Genomic DNA, 17,986 nt, shown 5'->3' with positions numbered 1-17,986 from the left:
CAGGGAAGACAGACTTGGAAAACAGACAAAGGGACAAACAGGAGGACAAAGTGAGAAGACAAACAGGGAGAGAGAAATAAGGACAGAGCCAAAGGCAGAAAGTCTCCAAAGTTCTACCTGCTAAACCCCCAGAAGGTCAGACACTATATAGTATGTTCAGTACTTGGCTCAGAGAAGGCATGCAAGAAATCTGTGTTGGGTGGGTGAGTGGATGGACGGACAGATGATGGGTGGATGGACAGATAGATGAATAGATGAATGGACCAATGGATGGGTGGATGGACTAGACAGATAAATAAATGGATGGGTGGATAGATGGATGGATGGATGGATGGATGGATGGATGGATTCAATTCAGTTCAGTCACTCAGTCATGTCCAACTCTTTGTGACCCCATGGACTGCAGCATGCCAGGATGGATGGATGGATGGATAAATGGATGGATGGAGACTGGGTTGGATGGATGGATGGATGGATGATGAGTGGGTATGATGGCTAGCCAGTGGGCGGTGGGTGTATATGGCTAGTTGGTCAGTTTTGTGGCTGGATGGACAGATGTTCACAGGGTACATACATGGGTGGTTGGGTGAACAAAGGGGTGGATGATTGAATGAACGGATGAAATAATAGAGCAATTGGGAATGAGGGGAGTCTCTCACAGGCCAACCCACTGGGCAAAGCGTGCTGATGACTGTGCCCTCCTCCTCTCAGCAAAATGTATTAAATATGATCAGGCTCTGACCATTTCCCCAGTGGTGGGGGAACAGGTTAAGAAAATATAGACCTTTGGGAAACATGGTGCTCTCTCCCTCTTGGTCCCTGTGCCCACAGAAGCCTAGATGGGGTCCAGTCCTGTGGGTGCACAGGCCAGTCAAGTGCCAGAGTGGTCCTACTACCCGGCCAGGAGAGAAGCTGGGCTCACCAGCTCTAGGAAACCCACCCCCGCCCCCCGACTATGTGGGATGGAAGGGCTGGGCCTACCAGGCAGGGACTTCTGAGGAAAAGGCCTGGAGTGCCAAGCCCTCTTCTCCCTTCCTCCCTACCTCCCTCCAGCCCCTCAAGCCCAGGCTCCCTGCCCCCAGCTTACCAGATGAGGGTGCATGTCTCAGAAGCATTTCCTTGGGGAAGGCAGGCAAACTGCCCCCCTTGGATGGTGCTAATTATAAGCCACACTTTATGATAGGCACCTATCATGTGCTGGGCACTGTGACCTACATGTTCCACGTGCACCATCTCACCAGTCCTCATAATAACCCCTCTATGAGGTAGCTGGTGTCACAGTACCATTCCACAAGTGGGGACACTGAGGCAGAGGGACCAGGTGTCCTGCCCAAGGTCAGGCCATGAACAAGCAGCAGAGGCGGAGCCACTGACTCTCTCGAGCCCTCTTGTGGACTAGCCCTCTGAATCCCCAAGAGACTCTGGCAGCCAGGGTCCCTGCGCCCAAGAAGCAGGGACCCTGCCCTCCTCCTCCAAGCCCCCTCCTCCTCACCCACTGGCCTCAAGGCCAGAGAGCTGGCCTGGGCAAATCTGGGTGGCAAGAACACTGCTGAAGAGGGTGGAGACAGGCGGAGTGAGGAAAGTAGATGTGACAAGTACTGAGCCCACCACAGCAGATTGAAAACTTGGAGTGACAGCTCCCAGTACACCGGCTCCCACACCAGCAAACTGCCACATGCAGGGCCCATCCCTGTGGGCCATGGTCACCAGCTCAGGTTGAGAGTTGCAGAGAGGCCGAAGTGAAGGACAGGGGCCCGGGCGGCCAGCACTTTAGGAGAGACACGAGGCCTAGGCTGAGGCTGTCATCATATCCAGAGGTCAGGGTGACCCAGGGACCCCCCCAGCCCTCAGACCCCAAGACTGTGCCCCTCTCTCCAGCACCCACAGTGCCAGGCACAGTGGGTGGTCACAGGGTCAACCTCAAGGGGGGAAGCCTACTGATACAAGTCAGCTGATGGTAATATTCCAGGGAAATACTGTCAAGAAAATGACGCATTAAAATGGGCCTGGGAATTGAGAGAAGTGGGCCTACACTCAGCCAGGAGCTGGAGACCTGAGTAGCAGGAAGGATGCAGTCGTGAGCCAGGGAATATTGGGTCTGGCAGAGGTCACAGTCAATGTTCAGTGCAGGATGGAGCCTGGGGAGTTCCAGAAGAATCTAGAAGGCTAATACATGAGCAAGAAGGTGGGAGGTGGCAATGGGGGTGGAGTAGAACAGGGGTTTTGCAATCGGTTCATGCCAGTGGGCTGGGGTCTGCTTTGTGTTTACAGAGGTGACCCTGGCTGCTGAGTGGAGTATGGTCAGTGAGGACTGGTTAGGAGGCTTTGCAGTCCCCAGGTAGAGGGGACAGTGGCTGGGACCAGGGACACAGAGAAGGGCTAGGAGCTCAGAAAGGCTCAGGACACCCTCTGAAGGTGTCTCCCTGGTGTCAAGCACCTGGTCTTGTGGAAGGTAGGGTAGTCTCTGTTTGGCAGGGCTTTGAGGGGCTTCCTAGAGACCCTGGGGCCAACCCCACCCCCCACACCTGCCTGGAGCAATGGATGCAAGCAGGAGGGAGACAAGGTGGCGGGCAGGTGACTCTGGCCAAGGTCCAAGCCCTCTGGCCCTAAAGGAGTGAGCTGGGTGCCCATCAGCCTGAGGGCACTTCCCTGGCCTCCTCCTCTTCCCACTCTTGGAGCCCTGACACAACCAGAGAGATTCAAAGTGTATGGGACAGGGGGACAGAGGACCCCATCAGGGGGTTGGTGAATCCTGGAAATAAAGCTATTCAGGTACTCTCAGCTGTCCACTGCCCCCATCAATCAGTGCCACAAAGGGCCACGCCCCGAGTGCCATGCCCCGAGGAAGCCAGTAACCAGCTTTCCCTAAGCTAGCTTCCTGGGTAGAAAACAGCCCTGGGTTTCAGTGCCTGTGCTGGGCCTCTATGTTCCCTTCCAGGAAATGGGCCTAATTCCCTGGCCCCCAGGATGTAAGAGTCAACCTTGTCCAAGCAACTCCGCCCATGTGGGGCCACCTCACCCCCAATCCCCTCACCCCAGCAGACCCTTTGCAAACTTGGCCAAACTATCTGATCAGGGTGAGGCCCCAGTCACCATGTCAAAGGAAGCAAACAAGTGGGGAAGGGTGAGGAGCGCCCCCCCCAGTGGGCGTGGCCACCTGGTGGGAATCCCCTCTAGAAAGAGACAACTGCCACCTGGATCCTCCCCTTCTCACCTCCTGCACGCAGGAGTTGAGGTGCCAATGTGCGGAATACTCTCGCCCCTGGAGAAAGGGCTCCAGGGGCCAAACAGCACACTCAAGGGCGAGGAAGGGCTCCCGCAGTTCCCACAAGTCCCCTGGGAGGCCAGAAGGGGCCGTGACTTGGTGTGGGGACGCTGAGATGTGAGAGTCCTCTGGAAGGGAACGAAGACGGCCGGTCCACAGTGTGAGGCCCTGCCCAGCTGTGCCGTGAGGGGAACGTCCCAAACACACGGTGAGCAGTTAAGTAAGGAATGATCCTGCAAGGTTGCCCCTGACGCACAAACCCTGTTTTCTGCTGAATTCTGGAGAGGGATAGCAAAGGCTGGGGCGGTGGCCCTGGGAGTCAGGCCCGGAGCCAAAGCAGGGTGGGCTGGGAACGCCACTAGGCGGGCGAACGCGGGCTGGAGACGCCGGCCGGCGCTAGGGCGCGCCAGGACGACGCCGGCGGCCCGGGCAAAGTGCTCGGGAGAGGCGGTCGCGGCACCCGGCGGCCGGGAACCGGGAGCGGAGTCCGAGCCCGCGCGCCTCAGCCTGGAGCCTTCGTGGGCCCGGAGGGAAGTCGCCCCTGCCCGGGCGCTCGCCCGGTCCCCTAGTCCGTCCCGTCCTCCGCCCTCTCCGGGCCCCACCCAGCCCACCCAGGAACCGAGATAGGCCAGGTCCCGGTATCTGGTCCCGCCAGCACCCGCCGGTGCCCGCGAGGGCAAGGGTGCGCGGTGCGGGGCGAAAGCGCGGGGTGCGCGGCTCCAGCAGCAGAGCGATTCCCGCCCCCTTCAAGGGCACGCGGGCTGACCCCCGCGGCTCCGCGCCCCTTCCCCGCTTCGCGCGCCCGGCGCAGGCCCCCAGGGGTCCTCCGCCCGCGCCGTGGCCAGGGTGGCCCCGATAGTACCCGCCCTTGGCGGCCCGCGCGCCGCACCCCGGCGCTCGCCCAGCCCCGCGCCCTTGGCCGCGCGGCGCCAGCAGGGCGGGAGCGCAGCCCGCAGCCCGGCGCCCCCTCCCGCGCGCCGCCAGCGCCGCCTGCGAGGTCCAGCCCCCGGGCCCAGCCGGTCCCCGCGCCCCCCGCCGCCCCGGCCCCGAGCGCAGCCGGCGCCTTGCTCACCTGACATCTCGTCCTCGTTCTCCATATCGTCCGCGAACAGCCGCGGCAGCTCCTCCTCGGTGCCCAGCGGGCCCCGCATGCCCGGCACGGGGGGGAGGGGAGGTGGGCGCCCCCCCTCCCGCCGGGCGCGGTGCCAGCCTTAACCCGTGCGCTGCCGGACGGGCGCGCGCGGCGGCCGAGGCGGCCTCGGCGAGAAGATGGCGGCCGCCTGCCCCCCCACCCCCCCAAACCTCCACCCCCCCGTCTCGACCCCCTTCTTCTCGGCCGCCTTCGCCCAGATCCCCGCAAAGCCCGGGCTGCTCCGCCCACCGCGCCCCGAAGCCCGAGTCCCGCAGCCGGCCGAGGTGGCGGCGGCAGAGCCGGCGGCACGGCGGCACGGCGGGGGGGCGGCACACATGCCCGGATTGTGACGTCCAGTCTGGTTGCTGTGGCAACCCCATCCCATCGTTCCGGCAGCGCGACTAGTTAACAGCAGAGAACAAGTTGGGGGGACTAGTCCGGTGCCTCCGGGTGCGGGGTGGAGGACCCGGCACTCCGGCAGGGGGAGCCGTCGAGGCGCCCGCGCGCCGGGGGACCCGACGGCCAAGCGGGCAGCTGGGACTCGGGCGGCCGGGCCCAGTGGAGGGAAGGGCCGGCCCGGGCGTACCCTCGGCGGGGCCCGCTGCCACCGCCGCCCCCGCCCGGGATGGGTCCCCAAGGGCGCAGGGGCAGGGTCCCCGGAGCAGCGGGCAGCGAGCTTCCTCACTGCTCACACGCGCCCAGCCCCTGGTCGCCTAGCACCGAGCCAAACACGCTTCTATAACCCCCTTTCCAAAGAACATTCGAAGAAAAAAGCGTTCCGCACTTGGGGAAGGGCCGCTCTGGAGACAGCGGGTCTGATTCCTCCAGAAAAATCTGCAGGCTGGCTCCTCCCTCACTCCATGGCACCCGGCTCCCACCACCCACGTATCCCCTCCCAAAACGCCCCTCCTGGCCGGTCCGCTTTAAATAAATCCAGCCCCCCAGGGGTGAGATGGAACCGCGTTCCCTGTGCCCAAAACTCCCGCTCAGAAGCGACACCTGTCGCGGAGTGGGAAGGAACCGCGCCGCCAGTCCTCGGTTGTTAAAGGTGAAGATGGAGGCCAAAGCCCTGGGGAGCAAGACTGGAATTTTAAATAAGCGCTGCCAGTCTTGGCTGCAGCGAGTCTTAAAGCTACTCTAAGAACGCAAAAGTTTCAGCGAAGGACAGGCTGGCCGGCTTTCTAATCCTGGAAGAACCCGGAACCCTCACCCCACTGCCTGGGGCCAGACATCTCTGGAGGAACCCACTGGAGACCCAGTGGCGCCAGGGACCCACAGGAACCACCTGACTCGGGAAGCCCAAAGCAGCTATGAGACGGTCTCCTCTCTGGCATCCACCTCTCTGGTCTTGGCTGAACACCTGCTTCCTCCAGGTGGACAGACACCAGTACCCATGCCACACTGGCGTCACCAGGCAGGCTCTCCCTTCCTGGGGCCTTTGAGGAGCCAGGAGAGTTGTGGGTGCTTGGCGAGGGCTCCCAGTGCAAGACCTCCTGAGGAGGTGGCCTGAAGATGATAGATGGCACAGGGAAGGCTGGAAAGATGTGTCCCACATTTCTCCTCTCCCTTCCCATCTAATGAATTTACAGTAAGCCTCAAACCAAAGCTCCTCCTCATTCATTCCTGGGCAAGGACAGGTCTGTCCAGCCTCCTGACAAAGTGCAGGGAGCTGGGAATACCATCTCCTGAATTGCTTTTAAACCACATTAGGAGAGATGTTGAATCCACCCTGGGCAGACACCCTGCCAGGGTCAAGGGACAGGCAGGGAGGAGGCGGGCTAAGAAAGCAAGGGCCCCTCCTGGTCTCCTGAAGCTGTATTTCACCTCCTGGGCACCTAGCTGAGGGAGCCTCAATCACAGATGCCTCAGCAGGCCTGCATTTTCCCCAGCAAGGCTGCCTTCCTCTTCCCAGACCTCCTGTCTTCCTGAAAATTAACCATCCAAGAGAAAACACTAAAAACTGCCCACTCTTTCGGCACCAGCCCTGCTCCCAGCCCTTCCCAGATGGAGGAATTAGGTCAGGGCACCTCCATAGGTCCCCTGTCCCACTGTAGAGAAGCTGGGACCTACAGTATTTCCCATCACCAGAAAGCCCTTCACCACACAGGAACCATTAACTGTGGCTCCAGTTCCCAAGATGAGGTTGAGAAAGTCAGATATCTTTCAACCAAGAAGAGTTCCAGCTGCTTAATTTGGCAAATCAGAGTCGAGATGTTCATCAGTCATCATCCTCCACCGTAACTAGAGCAGCCCTTTCTGTTACTTGAGAAAAACCCACACGGCAAAGAAGATCCAGCACAACCAAAAAAAAAAAAAAAGAATATATTGGCTCTGTCCAAGGTTACCAAGCAAAGGCCATGGTACTGCCAAATCTGTGGTTGTCTTGTCAGGGACCCACCTCCTAGGGGTGTGCCCCCTCACAGGAAAGGGTCAGAACGACCCTACATACAGCCTTGAGAAGTTTGGGGGCAAGTCAGAAGACGGGCCAGGCAGCAAAAGGGAGACAAAAGCAGACTGCCAAAGCCAGTTTCCAGGCTCCCCTGAGCCTATCAGTGGCTGGAGGACCATTATCAACTTACGGGAGTGCTGCTCACCTTCCAAGATACCAAATGAGCCCTAAGAATGCTGAGGTCTAAATGCCCCATTAATTTTGACCAATTGTCTTAAAATTAAGTATTTGATATGATCAAACTGTCCCACTTTCTCCATGTCTGTGACACGTTTCTGAACACCACAGTGCTAGGCACCACTGATTAGCTGCTGCTGCTGCTGCTGTTACTAAGTCGCTTCAGTAGTGTCCGACTCTGTGCGACCCCATAGACGGCAGCCCACCAGGCTCCCCTGTCCCTGGGATTCTCCAGGCAAGAACACTGGAGTGGGTTGCCATTTCCTCCTCCAATGCATGAAAGTGAAAAGTGAAAGTGAAGTCGCTCAGTCGTGTCTGACTCTTAGCAGTCCCATGGACTGCAGCCTACCAGGCTCCTCTGTCCATGGGATTTTCCAGGCAAGAGTACTGGAGTGGGGTGCCATTGCTTTCTCCACTGATTAGCTGGAACTCATCTATTTTAACACAAGGCTCCTCCTGAAATGCTGCAAGGATGACATGACTCAGAAAAGCACAACTTCACCACTGAAGGAGTCACAGGGTGTGTGTTGGGGCTGGGGGTCCACAGGGGCCTTTGAAAGGAAAACAAAGTTAAAACTTTTGTTAACAGCTGGTATTGATCAAGCCAAGGGTGAAGTGGAGTTGGAGTCAGCTGAGAACAAGACTGTACCAACTTCCTACTTCACTACCTGCACGAACTTAAATCTCAGCTTCAAACTCTCCATGACCTAATCTTTTCCTGTGCCTTGATCAGGCAGGTGAGTCACGAGGCAAGACAGATCAAAAGAAAATTGGTCTAAAATGCAGCCCAGGCCCAGCTGGTATAATGGGTGCCAAGTAATTCAAGTTCACATCACACCCATCAGAAAAAGTCATGTGTTTGCCAAGTTATTTCTCTGGCTCTGGGTCTGAAGAAATTCTACATGGAGAGTTTGGTTATAGTACTCTCCAGAACCTGAGGCACAGCAACGTAACTAAGGTGAAGAAAGAGGGAATAAAATATACATGTTCTTATCAAACTTAATGAAGTTCAAGGTCATTGCTGGTACAGCAGGACAACCAATTTTTCTGTTGCTAAACAGATTAACATGCAGTCCTTAAAAAAATATCCTTGCACAATAATAGTAGCCATGTGTTAGCCACTTTAGTATGTGATCAGAAGTCAAAATACAAGAGTTAAAAAAGGCACAGAAAACCCAAGAAGTTTCCATTTTATTACAAATTTTAAATCCTGGGAATAGTTTAAAAGAAAAAACTTATATACTAATTTCAGCCCAGGGATAATTTTTTACAATCAAACTAAGGTTTCTATAATGGAACATCAATGCAACAAACAAGTACAATTTGCAAACCCAAGTCACAACCTTGCTAACAAAGTTAATAATCATAGTAAGGGACAGTACCAAAGAGCTTCAGTTAAATTTGAAAGAAACCCTGCCTTCTCTAGAACAGAATCATGCAAATAATTCTGCTCCAAGAAATTTGCATAGAAAGAAAATGGTACTTTACCACAAATGAAATCACAAACCCTCAATGTTAAAGTCAACTCAAAAAGCACCAAATGTTAACATTTCTAGCTATGCAACTAGCAAGAACGTTAAGAATTGCAGGTGTGGAAATGAACCATAGGCAAGCTCTGGAAAACCATGAATTTGTTATGTCACCTTAAGACAATGCACTTTTCCTGCAGAACGGTTTAGACTTAAGGAGGGCACTTTAAGGTATCAGGTCCTCTTCTCCCTCTTGATCCTATCAGCAAGTCACATCTTTACAATCTTGTTAATGACCTTGGATCTCTAGCCTCTACACACAGGGCAACAGAACCCATTGTGGGAATGGTATGGTGGGAACACTGCCTTCAATTTAGTCTGTAGAATGACTTTAAGTCCAGCTGTGGCCTAAACGGCATGAAGTGACTTTCCCTGGGCATCTGGACACTTCTCTTCAGCCTGAGTAGTCTCCCAGGCCCTCCCCTTCACACCCAAACCCAAGACTCCAGAGCTCTGGGCATCGAAGAATTCCAATCCCAACCCATGTATCTATCCCACAGATCCTCACCCACTTCTGGAATCTCCACTACACCTCATCTCCAGCTCCCCCTGCTGGGGTCAGAATGACAGTTCGCTGCAAAGACTTGCAGAAACAATTATTTTACAAATTCCTATAGTGTAGACCTTTCCTTAATCCAACACCTGGGACTTTTAAAAGAGCCACTCCTCAGACCCTTTCCTGAGGGGGACAGAATACAAGACAACACTGAAGGACCACATTTTATTTCCATGGGAAGAAAAAGGGTTAGCATACATAGTAACCATGTGTATCAAGAGTAATTTATGATCACAAAATGAAGACAGAATCACAAAACTGCCCCAGAATCCTGCATTTCTTCGACACTGCCACATTTCCAAAACAAGAGAACCTCAAAATCAAGTCCCTGGTTCTGCCTGCAGTGAATCGGGAGTTGCCACGTTTGTATTCCTCAGTCTTTGAGAGGTACCAAATGGAACTGACTCACCCTTTTTCTGTAAAATAGTAACTGACTCACCCCCAATCCCCATGCCCTCCTCCACCTACTCAGTGTCACACAAGAGTCAGTTCCCTCGAAGGAGCCTTAGCTCTGTTTTGCTATTTCTACCACAAGAATTGAAATCTTTAAGCAGAAAAAAAGTTTAAAAACAAGTGAGAGGCAGCCCAGGTGAAGCCTTTTTACTAAGATTTCCAATTTTGTTCAGTCCACACTGCAGAGATACAAGGAAAACCACCATTTCAGTTGATAAATTTTATTTAAGAACTTATACAAATATTCCAGATTGAGTTTTAATCCTCATCTTCCTCCTCTTCTTCATCTTGATTAATCTGGAAGTAACGCAATTCGTAACTTTCTTTGCTGTTAGCGACTACGCGTAACCAATCTCGTAGATTATTCTTCTTCAAATATTTTTTGGTAAGATATTTCAAATACCTGCAGAGAAAGAACACTTGAGAACTCCACTAGACACAAGACCTTCTGATATTCTGAAATACTCTAACTTTTATGAAACTTGTGCATTCAAAGTCACTACAATTCAAGGTATTTTCCCATGGTTCAAAAAATGGCAGTTGGGAAATATACCCAGTCACTGTTCTAATGAGAATAAACATCATCCACATTTCTTCTAACTAACCTGGCCATAAAAATGAGAACAGATTAAGATGTGACCACTGTCCATGAAACAAGAGCCATCACCTATAAAATGGTTTGTAGTGACCACTGGGGAAAGAGATCAAGGTGATCACTTGGAAGCTAAGCACACAATCTTAATATCTTTTATTGAGAAACTGCTGGGTTCCTAACAAGCTCCAAGTACTTCACCTCATTGACTAAAACCTCCTTTTGAGGTTGCTGCTTCCTGGGACCGCAGCTCAGGGCCTTGTCACATTCTCACTCCCATTTTGAGATGCCCATCTCCCAACCCCCCTCCCCATCCACCCACTGCTTAACTGCCCTGACTCGAGCTGTCCACTTAAGCACCTGGCCTTAGTCCACTTGCCCAGTGGCCACCTGAGCCTGCGTGAGCTAAGCCTCAACCCCAAACACCATTGTCAGGAAACCGTTCAACCTAAAGGCAACAATGGCTCTTATGCTCAACACAAAGCCCACAATCCTGCTCTCTCATCCATCTGCTTATGAGGCCCTGGGGTTTATCTATTCTGGCATCTTCCCAGAACCGTAAAGAGGGAATAGAAGCTTCAGCAAACCCATCACTGGGCAAGTTAGTCTTTCTAGACCTCAGTGTCACCCTCTATAAAACAGGTCTCAAGATACTCACCATCTCTTCAGACTGGTACAAGGGCTAAATGAGATGCACTGGCAAACTCTGGCATTTTAGATGGGACCAAGTGTTAACAAACCGAGAAACCCGACCCCTCCCGGAAACAAACACTGTTCCACTGTGTTACTCACGTCAACCAAGCAATCTTCACAAAGATGTGAAGATCTCAGTTCAATTCTACCCACTTTTCCCTACATAAAAATAAAACAATTTGGTCGTTTCACCTACAAAGTATTCTCTTTTATTTCCATTTACTATTTCTACTATATTATATCCAGGTAAAGTGGGTTAATTCAAAAGTTTAGGTGGCTTAGTGTTTTCATAATAGAATATGGGGGGAAGCTAGGTTAAAACACACAAGTTCAGAGATAAGCAAGGAATGTTCCACTGGTCCCTGGTGGTCCAGTGGTTAAGACTCCAAGCTTCCACTGCAGGGGGCACGCATTTGATCCCTGGTCAAGAACTAGATCCTGGGTCAAGAACTGGATCCCACTTGGTGTGTCCAAAAGAACGTTCTAGATTAGGAGCTCCTTGAATGTTTCAAGAAAACACAGTTCTAACAGATCAGGTTCTTTTCCTTCCCTACTTGGCAAACAAGAGAAAGTCTGTGAAAACTGAAGTGACATGTGTTAGGAGACATTCTCACACTAGGTCAGGAGATTTGGAAACAGACCACAGGCTCTTCCCTGCGAGCTCAGCAGAGGCTGGTGGGGGAGGTGTTAAGTACACCTTGGAGGCCCTTCGGTTATCCCGTCTCTCATGCCATCTAACTGCCTTCTGCACACGTGAAATAACTCAGCCAGGCAGAAGGGGAGTAATTCAGGGACTTCTCTGGCAGGCCAGTGGTTAGAACTCCATGCTTCCACTGCTGGGGGCCTCGGTTCAATTCCTGATCAGGGGACTAAGATTCCACAAGTCACACAGCCAGAAAAAAAAGGAGTAATTCACTTAGCTTTAAAGTCATCTCTCTTTTTTTAATTTAAATTTTTTTTTAACACCAAAAACATTTTGTATCAGGATAGTCAAGTAACAATGTTGTGATAGTTTCAGATGAATAGTGAAGGGACCCAGCCATTTACTGACTAATTTAGTTAAAAACATAAGCAAAGGGGAATTCCCTGGTGGTTCACTGGTTAGGACATAGCGCTCTCACTGCCAAGGGTAAGGGTTCAACCCCTGGTCTGGGAACTAAGATCCTGCCAACCACGTGGTATGGACCAAAAAAATAAATAAATGGGCCTACAGGAATTAAATGAGGTGGCTTCAGTCTAAACTGAGACTTCTGATCCCTCATCTAATTCTGGTAGCATTTACAGGAAAAAAAGCCTAGTGTTGCTGCAGTCCACAGGGTTGAAAAGAGTGGGATACGACTTAGCAACTAAACAAAAGGGAAAAAAAAAAAAACAGAATAAAAATGAAAGCTCTTCAAAGTGATCTAGAGGCAAAGGCAGGCTCACTTTTAAGAATACAATCTAAGCAAGTCTGAGCATCTTTACTGCTGGAAATCCTTTAGCCCAAAGGTCCCCAAACCCCAGGCCGTGAGACTTGTCTGGTCCAAAGCCTGATAGGAAATGGGCCACAGAGCACGATGTGAGCAGCGGGCCAGACAGCGAAGTTCCCCATGGCTTGTATTACTGCCAGAACCATTCCCCCAGCCATGGAAAAACTGTCTTCCAGAAAACTGGTCCCTGGTGCCAAAAAGGCTAGGGACCACTGCTTTAGGCTGTGGAAAACAAAACTGCAGAAAGCTACCAAGAGCTGAATACTTTTAACTACCATAGTAACATTCGTTCATTCACCGCCCCTCACGCTGGACACTGCTCCAGAAGTTAACAGAGGCAACCACAAAGCAAATGACTTTGCAGAGAGCAACCTTCCTGGCCAGGGTGGGTGGGAACCTTAGCTGAGGACACGGACAAGTAATGCCTCCCCTTCCCATACCTTTTGGAAAAGGGCACCTCGGAAGTTACAGTAATCTTGCTCTTGCTTCTTTCAATTGTTACAACACCGCCGCCCAGGTTGCCAGCTTTTCCATTCACCTTGATCCTCTCCTGAAGAAACTGCTCCTGTAGAAATCATCAAATGGACCAGATAGTGAGGAGACTAGTTCACCCACATCACCAGCAAAACACTTTTAAATTTTATTTGTCTTCTTCTGATAAAGAATCCACCTGCAATGTGGGAGACCTGGGTTCAATTCTGGGGTTGGGAAGATCCTCTGGAGAAGGGAAAGGCTACCCACTCCAGTATTCTGGCCTAGAGAACTCCATGGACTGTATAGTTCATGGGGTCGCAAAAAGTTGGACATGACTGAACCACTTTCACACACCACTTATTTTTAATTTTTTGGCCACGCCACATGGCATGTGGGATCTTAGTTCTCTGACCAGGGATTGAACCCACAACCCCTGCATTGGAAGCATAGAGCCCTAACCACTGGACCATCCCAAAAGTCCCAAAATATTTTTTTATACTCCTATCTCTAAGCATATAGCTGATTATATGTCCAGTCTCTGACTCTTGGGTCACAGGTAAAGAGTAGACAGGAAACCTAGGCCCAAACTTACAACTGTAGATATAGGCAACCAAAATGGCAAGCAGCCTCTGAACCTAAGACATGTAAAGCAGTGTCCTCAGTGTGATCGGAGAAAATAAATCTTCAACCAAGCAGAACAAAAACATACAGCAACCAGAGCAATTACACATCTATCTGCTGAGGGGCCACGTGCACCAGCACTGAACAGCAGGAGGGACACTGGCCCAGAAGCTCAGAGATGGGACTCTGGGAAAATCCCAGAGGAAGCTGGGCTGGTCATTCACCTCTTGGACCAAAAAGGAGGACTTTTACGGTTTTCTTGATATTGCAATGACAGGAAGGCCCTTCAGCTCCCATCCCTACAGTCCTCTATTTAAAAACTCCAATCTGGGGACTTTCCTGCTGGTACTAGGACTCTGAGCTTCCACTGTAGGGAACATGGATTCAATCCCTGGTCAGGGAACTAAGATCCCAAATACTGCACAACACAGCCAAAAAAAAAAAAACCCACCAATATACAACATGTTAACTGTCAACAGGAGGTGTGATGAGGTCAGAAATCTTGACTTTCGTGTCTTAGACTAATAAACAACTCCTGTTTTCTATCCAAAGGAGGAACCTAAAAGGAAGACAGTCATATACACATATTGAGAGACAGTGGAGGGAATAATGGCAGAACAGGGCCATCAGACACAATGTGGAAGAAGCTACAAGTTAGGAGGGACAAGAGGCCCCAGAGAAAAGCAAGAAGACAGAAGGAACACGGAGCCACGGAGGGACCTCCTGCAGGCCAGGCCAGGGCCACGGCAGGCATCTACAAGAGGGCAGTCAACTACAGGCTACCCAGACACCATACTTTGTAAGTCGTGGCCACAGGCCAAGCTGCTAATTTTTTAATTTGAAAATTATTCTTGTTGTAATGATATTAATCTTGGCAATAGTTGACTCTGGAGACTTTAGAGAAAATGTCAACTTAGGGCTCTGCACAACAGTATGTCTAAACTCCCCCAAGCTCTGCTTGGCTATGGAGAAGAAAAGTGTAAAATGCCAAAACCAAGTTGCAGATTCCAAAATGTGGCAGCTGGGTTCATTTTTCTAGATTTAGGTGAAATAGAGGAGTATTAGGGGATGGGGCCAACATGAGGGCAAAAAAATCAGTACAGAGCAAGGTCTGAAAAAATCCAAGCTACAATTACAAATCAGCAAGCAGGATATTTTCACATGAATACTGAAGCTCTGATGCTTAATACAACAGAAAGCTCAAGGAGATGCTGTCCTCTGTCCAAGGCCCCCGAACCAAGCATCAGGCCCAGGGCACAGGAAGCCCCTGGGCCCAAAACGTCAGTGTCAGGGCCAAGCTTACACCTAAACACACCTAAGTGCAGAGGAGATGCTGGATCCAAGGAAGTTCACCTGATAAATTTTAAGTAAAATCTTTTTGGAAACCGAAGAAGAAAATGTGGCCCTCTGGCAGTGACTTGCTCCACTGCATCTCCTTTACTCTTCACCACTGTCACACCCCTGAGAAAGCAAGGCTTAGAACCAGAACCAGACAGAGATCCAGAGTCGAACCCAACAGCAAGAACTGCAGAGCAGCCTGAGCCTACAAACAAACAGGCTCCAGTATGTCTTCTCAGCAATATCCGAAAGGGTTCGCTACTGTCCAGGGTGGCATCAGCGGGGTAACTTACAAAATTGGCAGCATCCATGATTCCATCTTCTACAGGGTGGGTACAGTCCAGAGTGAATTTTAGGACTTGCTTCTTTTTTTTGCCCCCCTTCGCCACAAGCTTTTTCTAAGAAAAGGATACAAATGATAAGAGAGATAAAGCCATAACCAGTCAAAAACAAAAAAAAAATTAACAAAGTGGAAAGACCAGAACTGTAAAAGTACACACAAATGCAAAAACCATGGGATTCTGTTCCCCTGCTAGGTGCCAAGAATGGAGGATAGATAACACTCAAGATGCTGCTCTGGGGTCATGCCCTCTAGAAGAGGAAACTCATTACAGCACTCTTTTCCCATTTACACTTTCCAGCGTCCCTGGTTTCTAGGGGAATAATGGAAGGTCTGTTAGCTTAAGAACTACAATAAAAGAAACGTTTCCTTTTATTCATTCTAAAATTTCCAAAATAAAGAAACACTCACTTGTCTTCTTCCAGGATTAAGGCACAGGCATGAAAATGCCTTGCATACCTAAAACAGTTTTAATCTGAATTGACTACATATCCTAACTTTTCCGACTCAGGGGCAATCCAGTTGATCTGTTTTTTCCCTTCGTCCTGTCTCATCTACTTTCTCAGGACAGTGACCAGAACCACACATCCTAGCAGCCCATCCAACCCCAAATGCCTTGAACAAGGGTCTAGCTAATTACAACAAGACTGTTGAGAATTTCTGGTCTTTTGACTGATTTAATCTCTGAATGAGCACTTTCAAACCACCAGTTTAGCTACAAGGTTCCAGCTCCTTCATTCTCACAAAGATCCTTGTATAAATATTCTCCCTCTACAAATTCCAACTCCAATTAAAAAAAAAAAAAGCACTTGGACAACATACTTACCTGTAGTTGCAAGAACACATTTCACATCCTTTCCTGTCTCAAAGAACTTCACCTAAAACTTGTATTAACTGGATGAATTTTTCAAACACTTAGGCTTCGACAAAAGTCACTCATTCTTTTCCTTCCTAACATGTCTTCCTAGTAACAATCACAGGGGCTGCTTTAAGCCCCGGAAACACACAATCAGCAAGAAGACCTGCCGGCAGGATATGGGCTCCATACCCCCCACACCATGGTTTTAAATCAAAAACATACAAACGCCTAAAAGCATTAAAGGCCCACCCAGGCAGAAAGCTGGAGATGAGCCCAAACTGTTAATAAAGGTGTCCCAACAAAGAAGGGTAGGGAAACTTTCTCCAAGTAACCTGGGAGGAGACCATCTGCAGCCAGTGACATGAGGGCGCCACACGGCCCAGGCTCAGCCTGGCCGATACAGAATCCAAATGGGCCCCCGCCGGACACCAGAAAGGGTCTGCAGAGCTGCGCCCTGAAGATCTAACTTTCTCTGGAGACGCGAAAGGGTCCTCTAGCCCAGGCCTCCTCGTGAGAACTGGCCAGCGAGCCCTCCGTTCGGGGACCCTGACACTGATCCCGAGTCCCGGAATAGGCTTTCCGGTTGCGCACGGTCCCCGAGAGTGGCAGGTCCCCTCCTTCCCCTCCCTCCGCCCAGGTAACCGGGCCCAGGCCTCGGCTGCCTTACGCCGGCTCCAAGGTTCGCTGACCAGCCCAGGCTGCAATCTCAGTCCCCCAGCTCCCTGCTGACCACAGGCAAGAGCCCAAGCCCGAGCGGCAGCCTCCGAAAGCCCCAGATCTCCCCCTCGAGCCTCGGGCCGCGGCCTCCTCCGCCCACAACGTGCGGGGATCGGCGGCCACACTGGCTCACTCCTGCAGGCCTGCTAGCCAGGCCCGGGTAGGACGATGCTGAGCGCCGTCCGCCAAGAGCCAGGTAGGGGCCGGGCCGGTGAGGCCCACGTGCCTCCCCCAGAGCCGAGGCCTCACGCGGAGCCATACTAACCACAGGCGCCATGGCGGTAGCGGAGGCAGAAAGGGAGGTGAGCGAACTACGCAGACGCAAAGAGGCCGCAGCGCGCAGAGCACGCAGGGCTCAGGCCGTACTAATCTCTCTGCCACGCTCCTCGGTCGCCACTGTCTTGCCCCGTTCTGTACTCTCGGGGAGCGATTGTTTTTACCTGAATGCAAAAACCCATCGTCTCACGCCCCTCCCACCCAGGATTGTAGTGGGAGGGAGGAAGCCGAGTAGCCTGTCCTACTGCGAAGGATCGGAGGGGGGAGCCTGACTAGACGAGCCCGAAGAGAAATAAAGGGGTTCTCTCTACTTTTGACAGTCTTTAAAAAAATGAATAAGGAGATTCAATAAACCGTCAATAACCAGGTAGTGGGATGGGAATCGAACCCACTAACTTGGGGAGGTGAGGCCTAATTTGGGGTCCTAATGTCCGAGAGCACTTGGCTTCTTCCTACCCAAAGTCCCAATCAGGAAGCGGGTGCGCAAGGGGCTGCTTCCTGGTGCTAGCCCTTTTGGCTGCAGTCAGGTACGCTCTCCACCACCTCAGACTCAATCTGCCCATCCTCGGATCATCCTAGCTTTCCAGCTCATCTCTTCTGGTGCGTACTAAGCCGCTTCAGTCGTGTCCGACTCTTTGAGACCCTATGGACTGTAGCCCGACAGGCTCCTCTGTCCGTGGGATTCTCCAGGCAAGAATATTGGAGTGGGCCGACCCAGGGATTGAACCTGAGTCTCTTAGGTCTCTTGCATTGGCAGGCAGGTTCTTTATCACTAGCGCCATCTGGGAAGTCCCTCATCCCTTCTAGTTTCCCAGCTTCAAAAATTCATCTGCCAGCGCTCCTCACGGAGAAGGCAATGGCACCCCACTCCAGTACTCTTGCCTGGAAAATCCCATGGATGGAGGAGCCTGGTAGGCTGCAGTCCATGGGGTCGCTCAGAGTCGGACACGATTGAGCGACTTCACTTTCACTTTTCACTTTCATGCATTGGAGAAGGAAGTGGCAGCCCATTCCAGTGTTCTTGCCTGGAGAATCCCAGGGACGGG

General features: G+C 51.7%; 2 protein-coding genes across 4 annotated transcripts in view; both read right to left on the bottom strand.

Annotated features, from left to right (window-relative positions):
- CHD5 (chromodomain helicase DNA binding protein 5) overlaps positions 1-4,507 on the bottom strand; it is a 71,718-nt gene extending 67,211 nt beyond the window's left edge. For 2 of the 3 annotated variants that reach the window (XM_070768304.1, XM_070768305.1), the window contains exon 1: positions 4,338-4,507. In XM_070768304.1, the coding sequence (XP_070624405.1) occupies positions 4,338-4,416 (79 nt within the window). In that variant the 5' untranslated portion in view covers positions 4,417-4,507. Of the gene's footprint in view, positions 1-1,087; positions 1,208-4,337 lie in introns of those variants that run through there. The other variant, XM_070768306.1, reaches the window with a different exon arrangement.
- Positions 4,508-9,766: 5,259 nt separating this feature from the next.
- Positions 9,767-17,079, bottom strand: RPL22 (ribosomal protein L22). The gene is made up of 4 exons (XM_070768300.1): positions 16,930-17,079; positions 15,042-15,146; positions 12,756-12,880; positions 9,767-9,964 (listed from the first exon to the last, which is right to left on the bottom strand). The coding sequence occupies exons 1-4, from the start codon at positions 16,939-16,941 to the stop codon at positions 9,820-9,822; spliced, it is 387 nt and encodes a 128-aa protein (XP_070624401.1). The 5' UTR covers positions 16,942-17,079; the 3' UTR covers positions 9,767-9,819.
- Positions 17,080-17,986: the final 907 nt, after the last annotated feature.

This window comes from Bos indicus, chromosome 16, assembly GCF_029378745.1.
Source record: "Bos indicus isolate NIAB-ARS_2022 breed Sahiwal x Tharparkar chromosome 16, NIAB-ARS_B.indTharparkar_mat_pri_1.0, whole genome shotgun sequence".
Taxonomy (NCBI): domain Eukaryota; kingdom Metazoa; phylum Chordata; class Mammalia; order Artiodactyla; family Bovidae; genus Bos; species Bos indicus.
The sequence above is the reverse complement of the archived record's forward strand: the minus strand, read 5'-3'. Positions and strand labels throughout refer to the sequence as shown.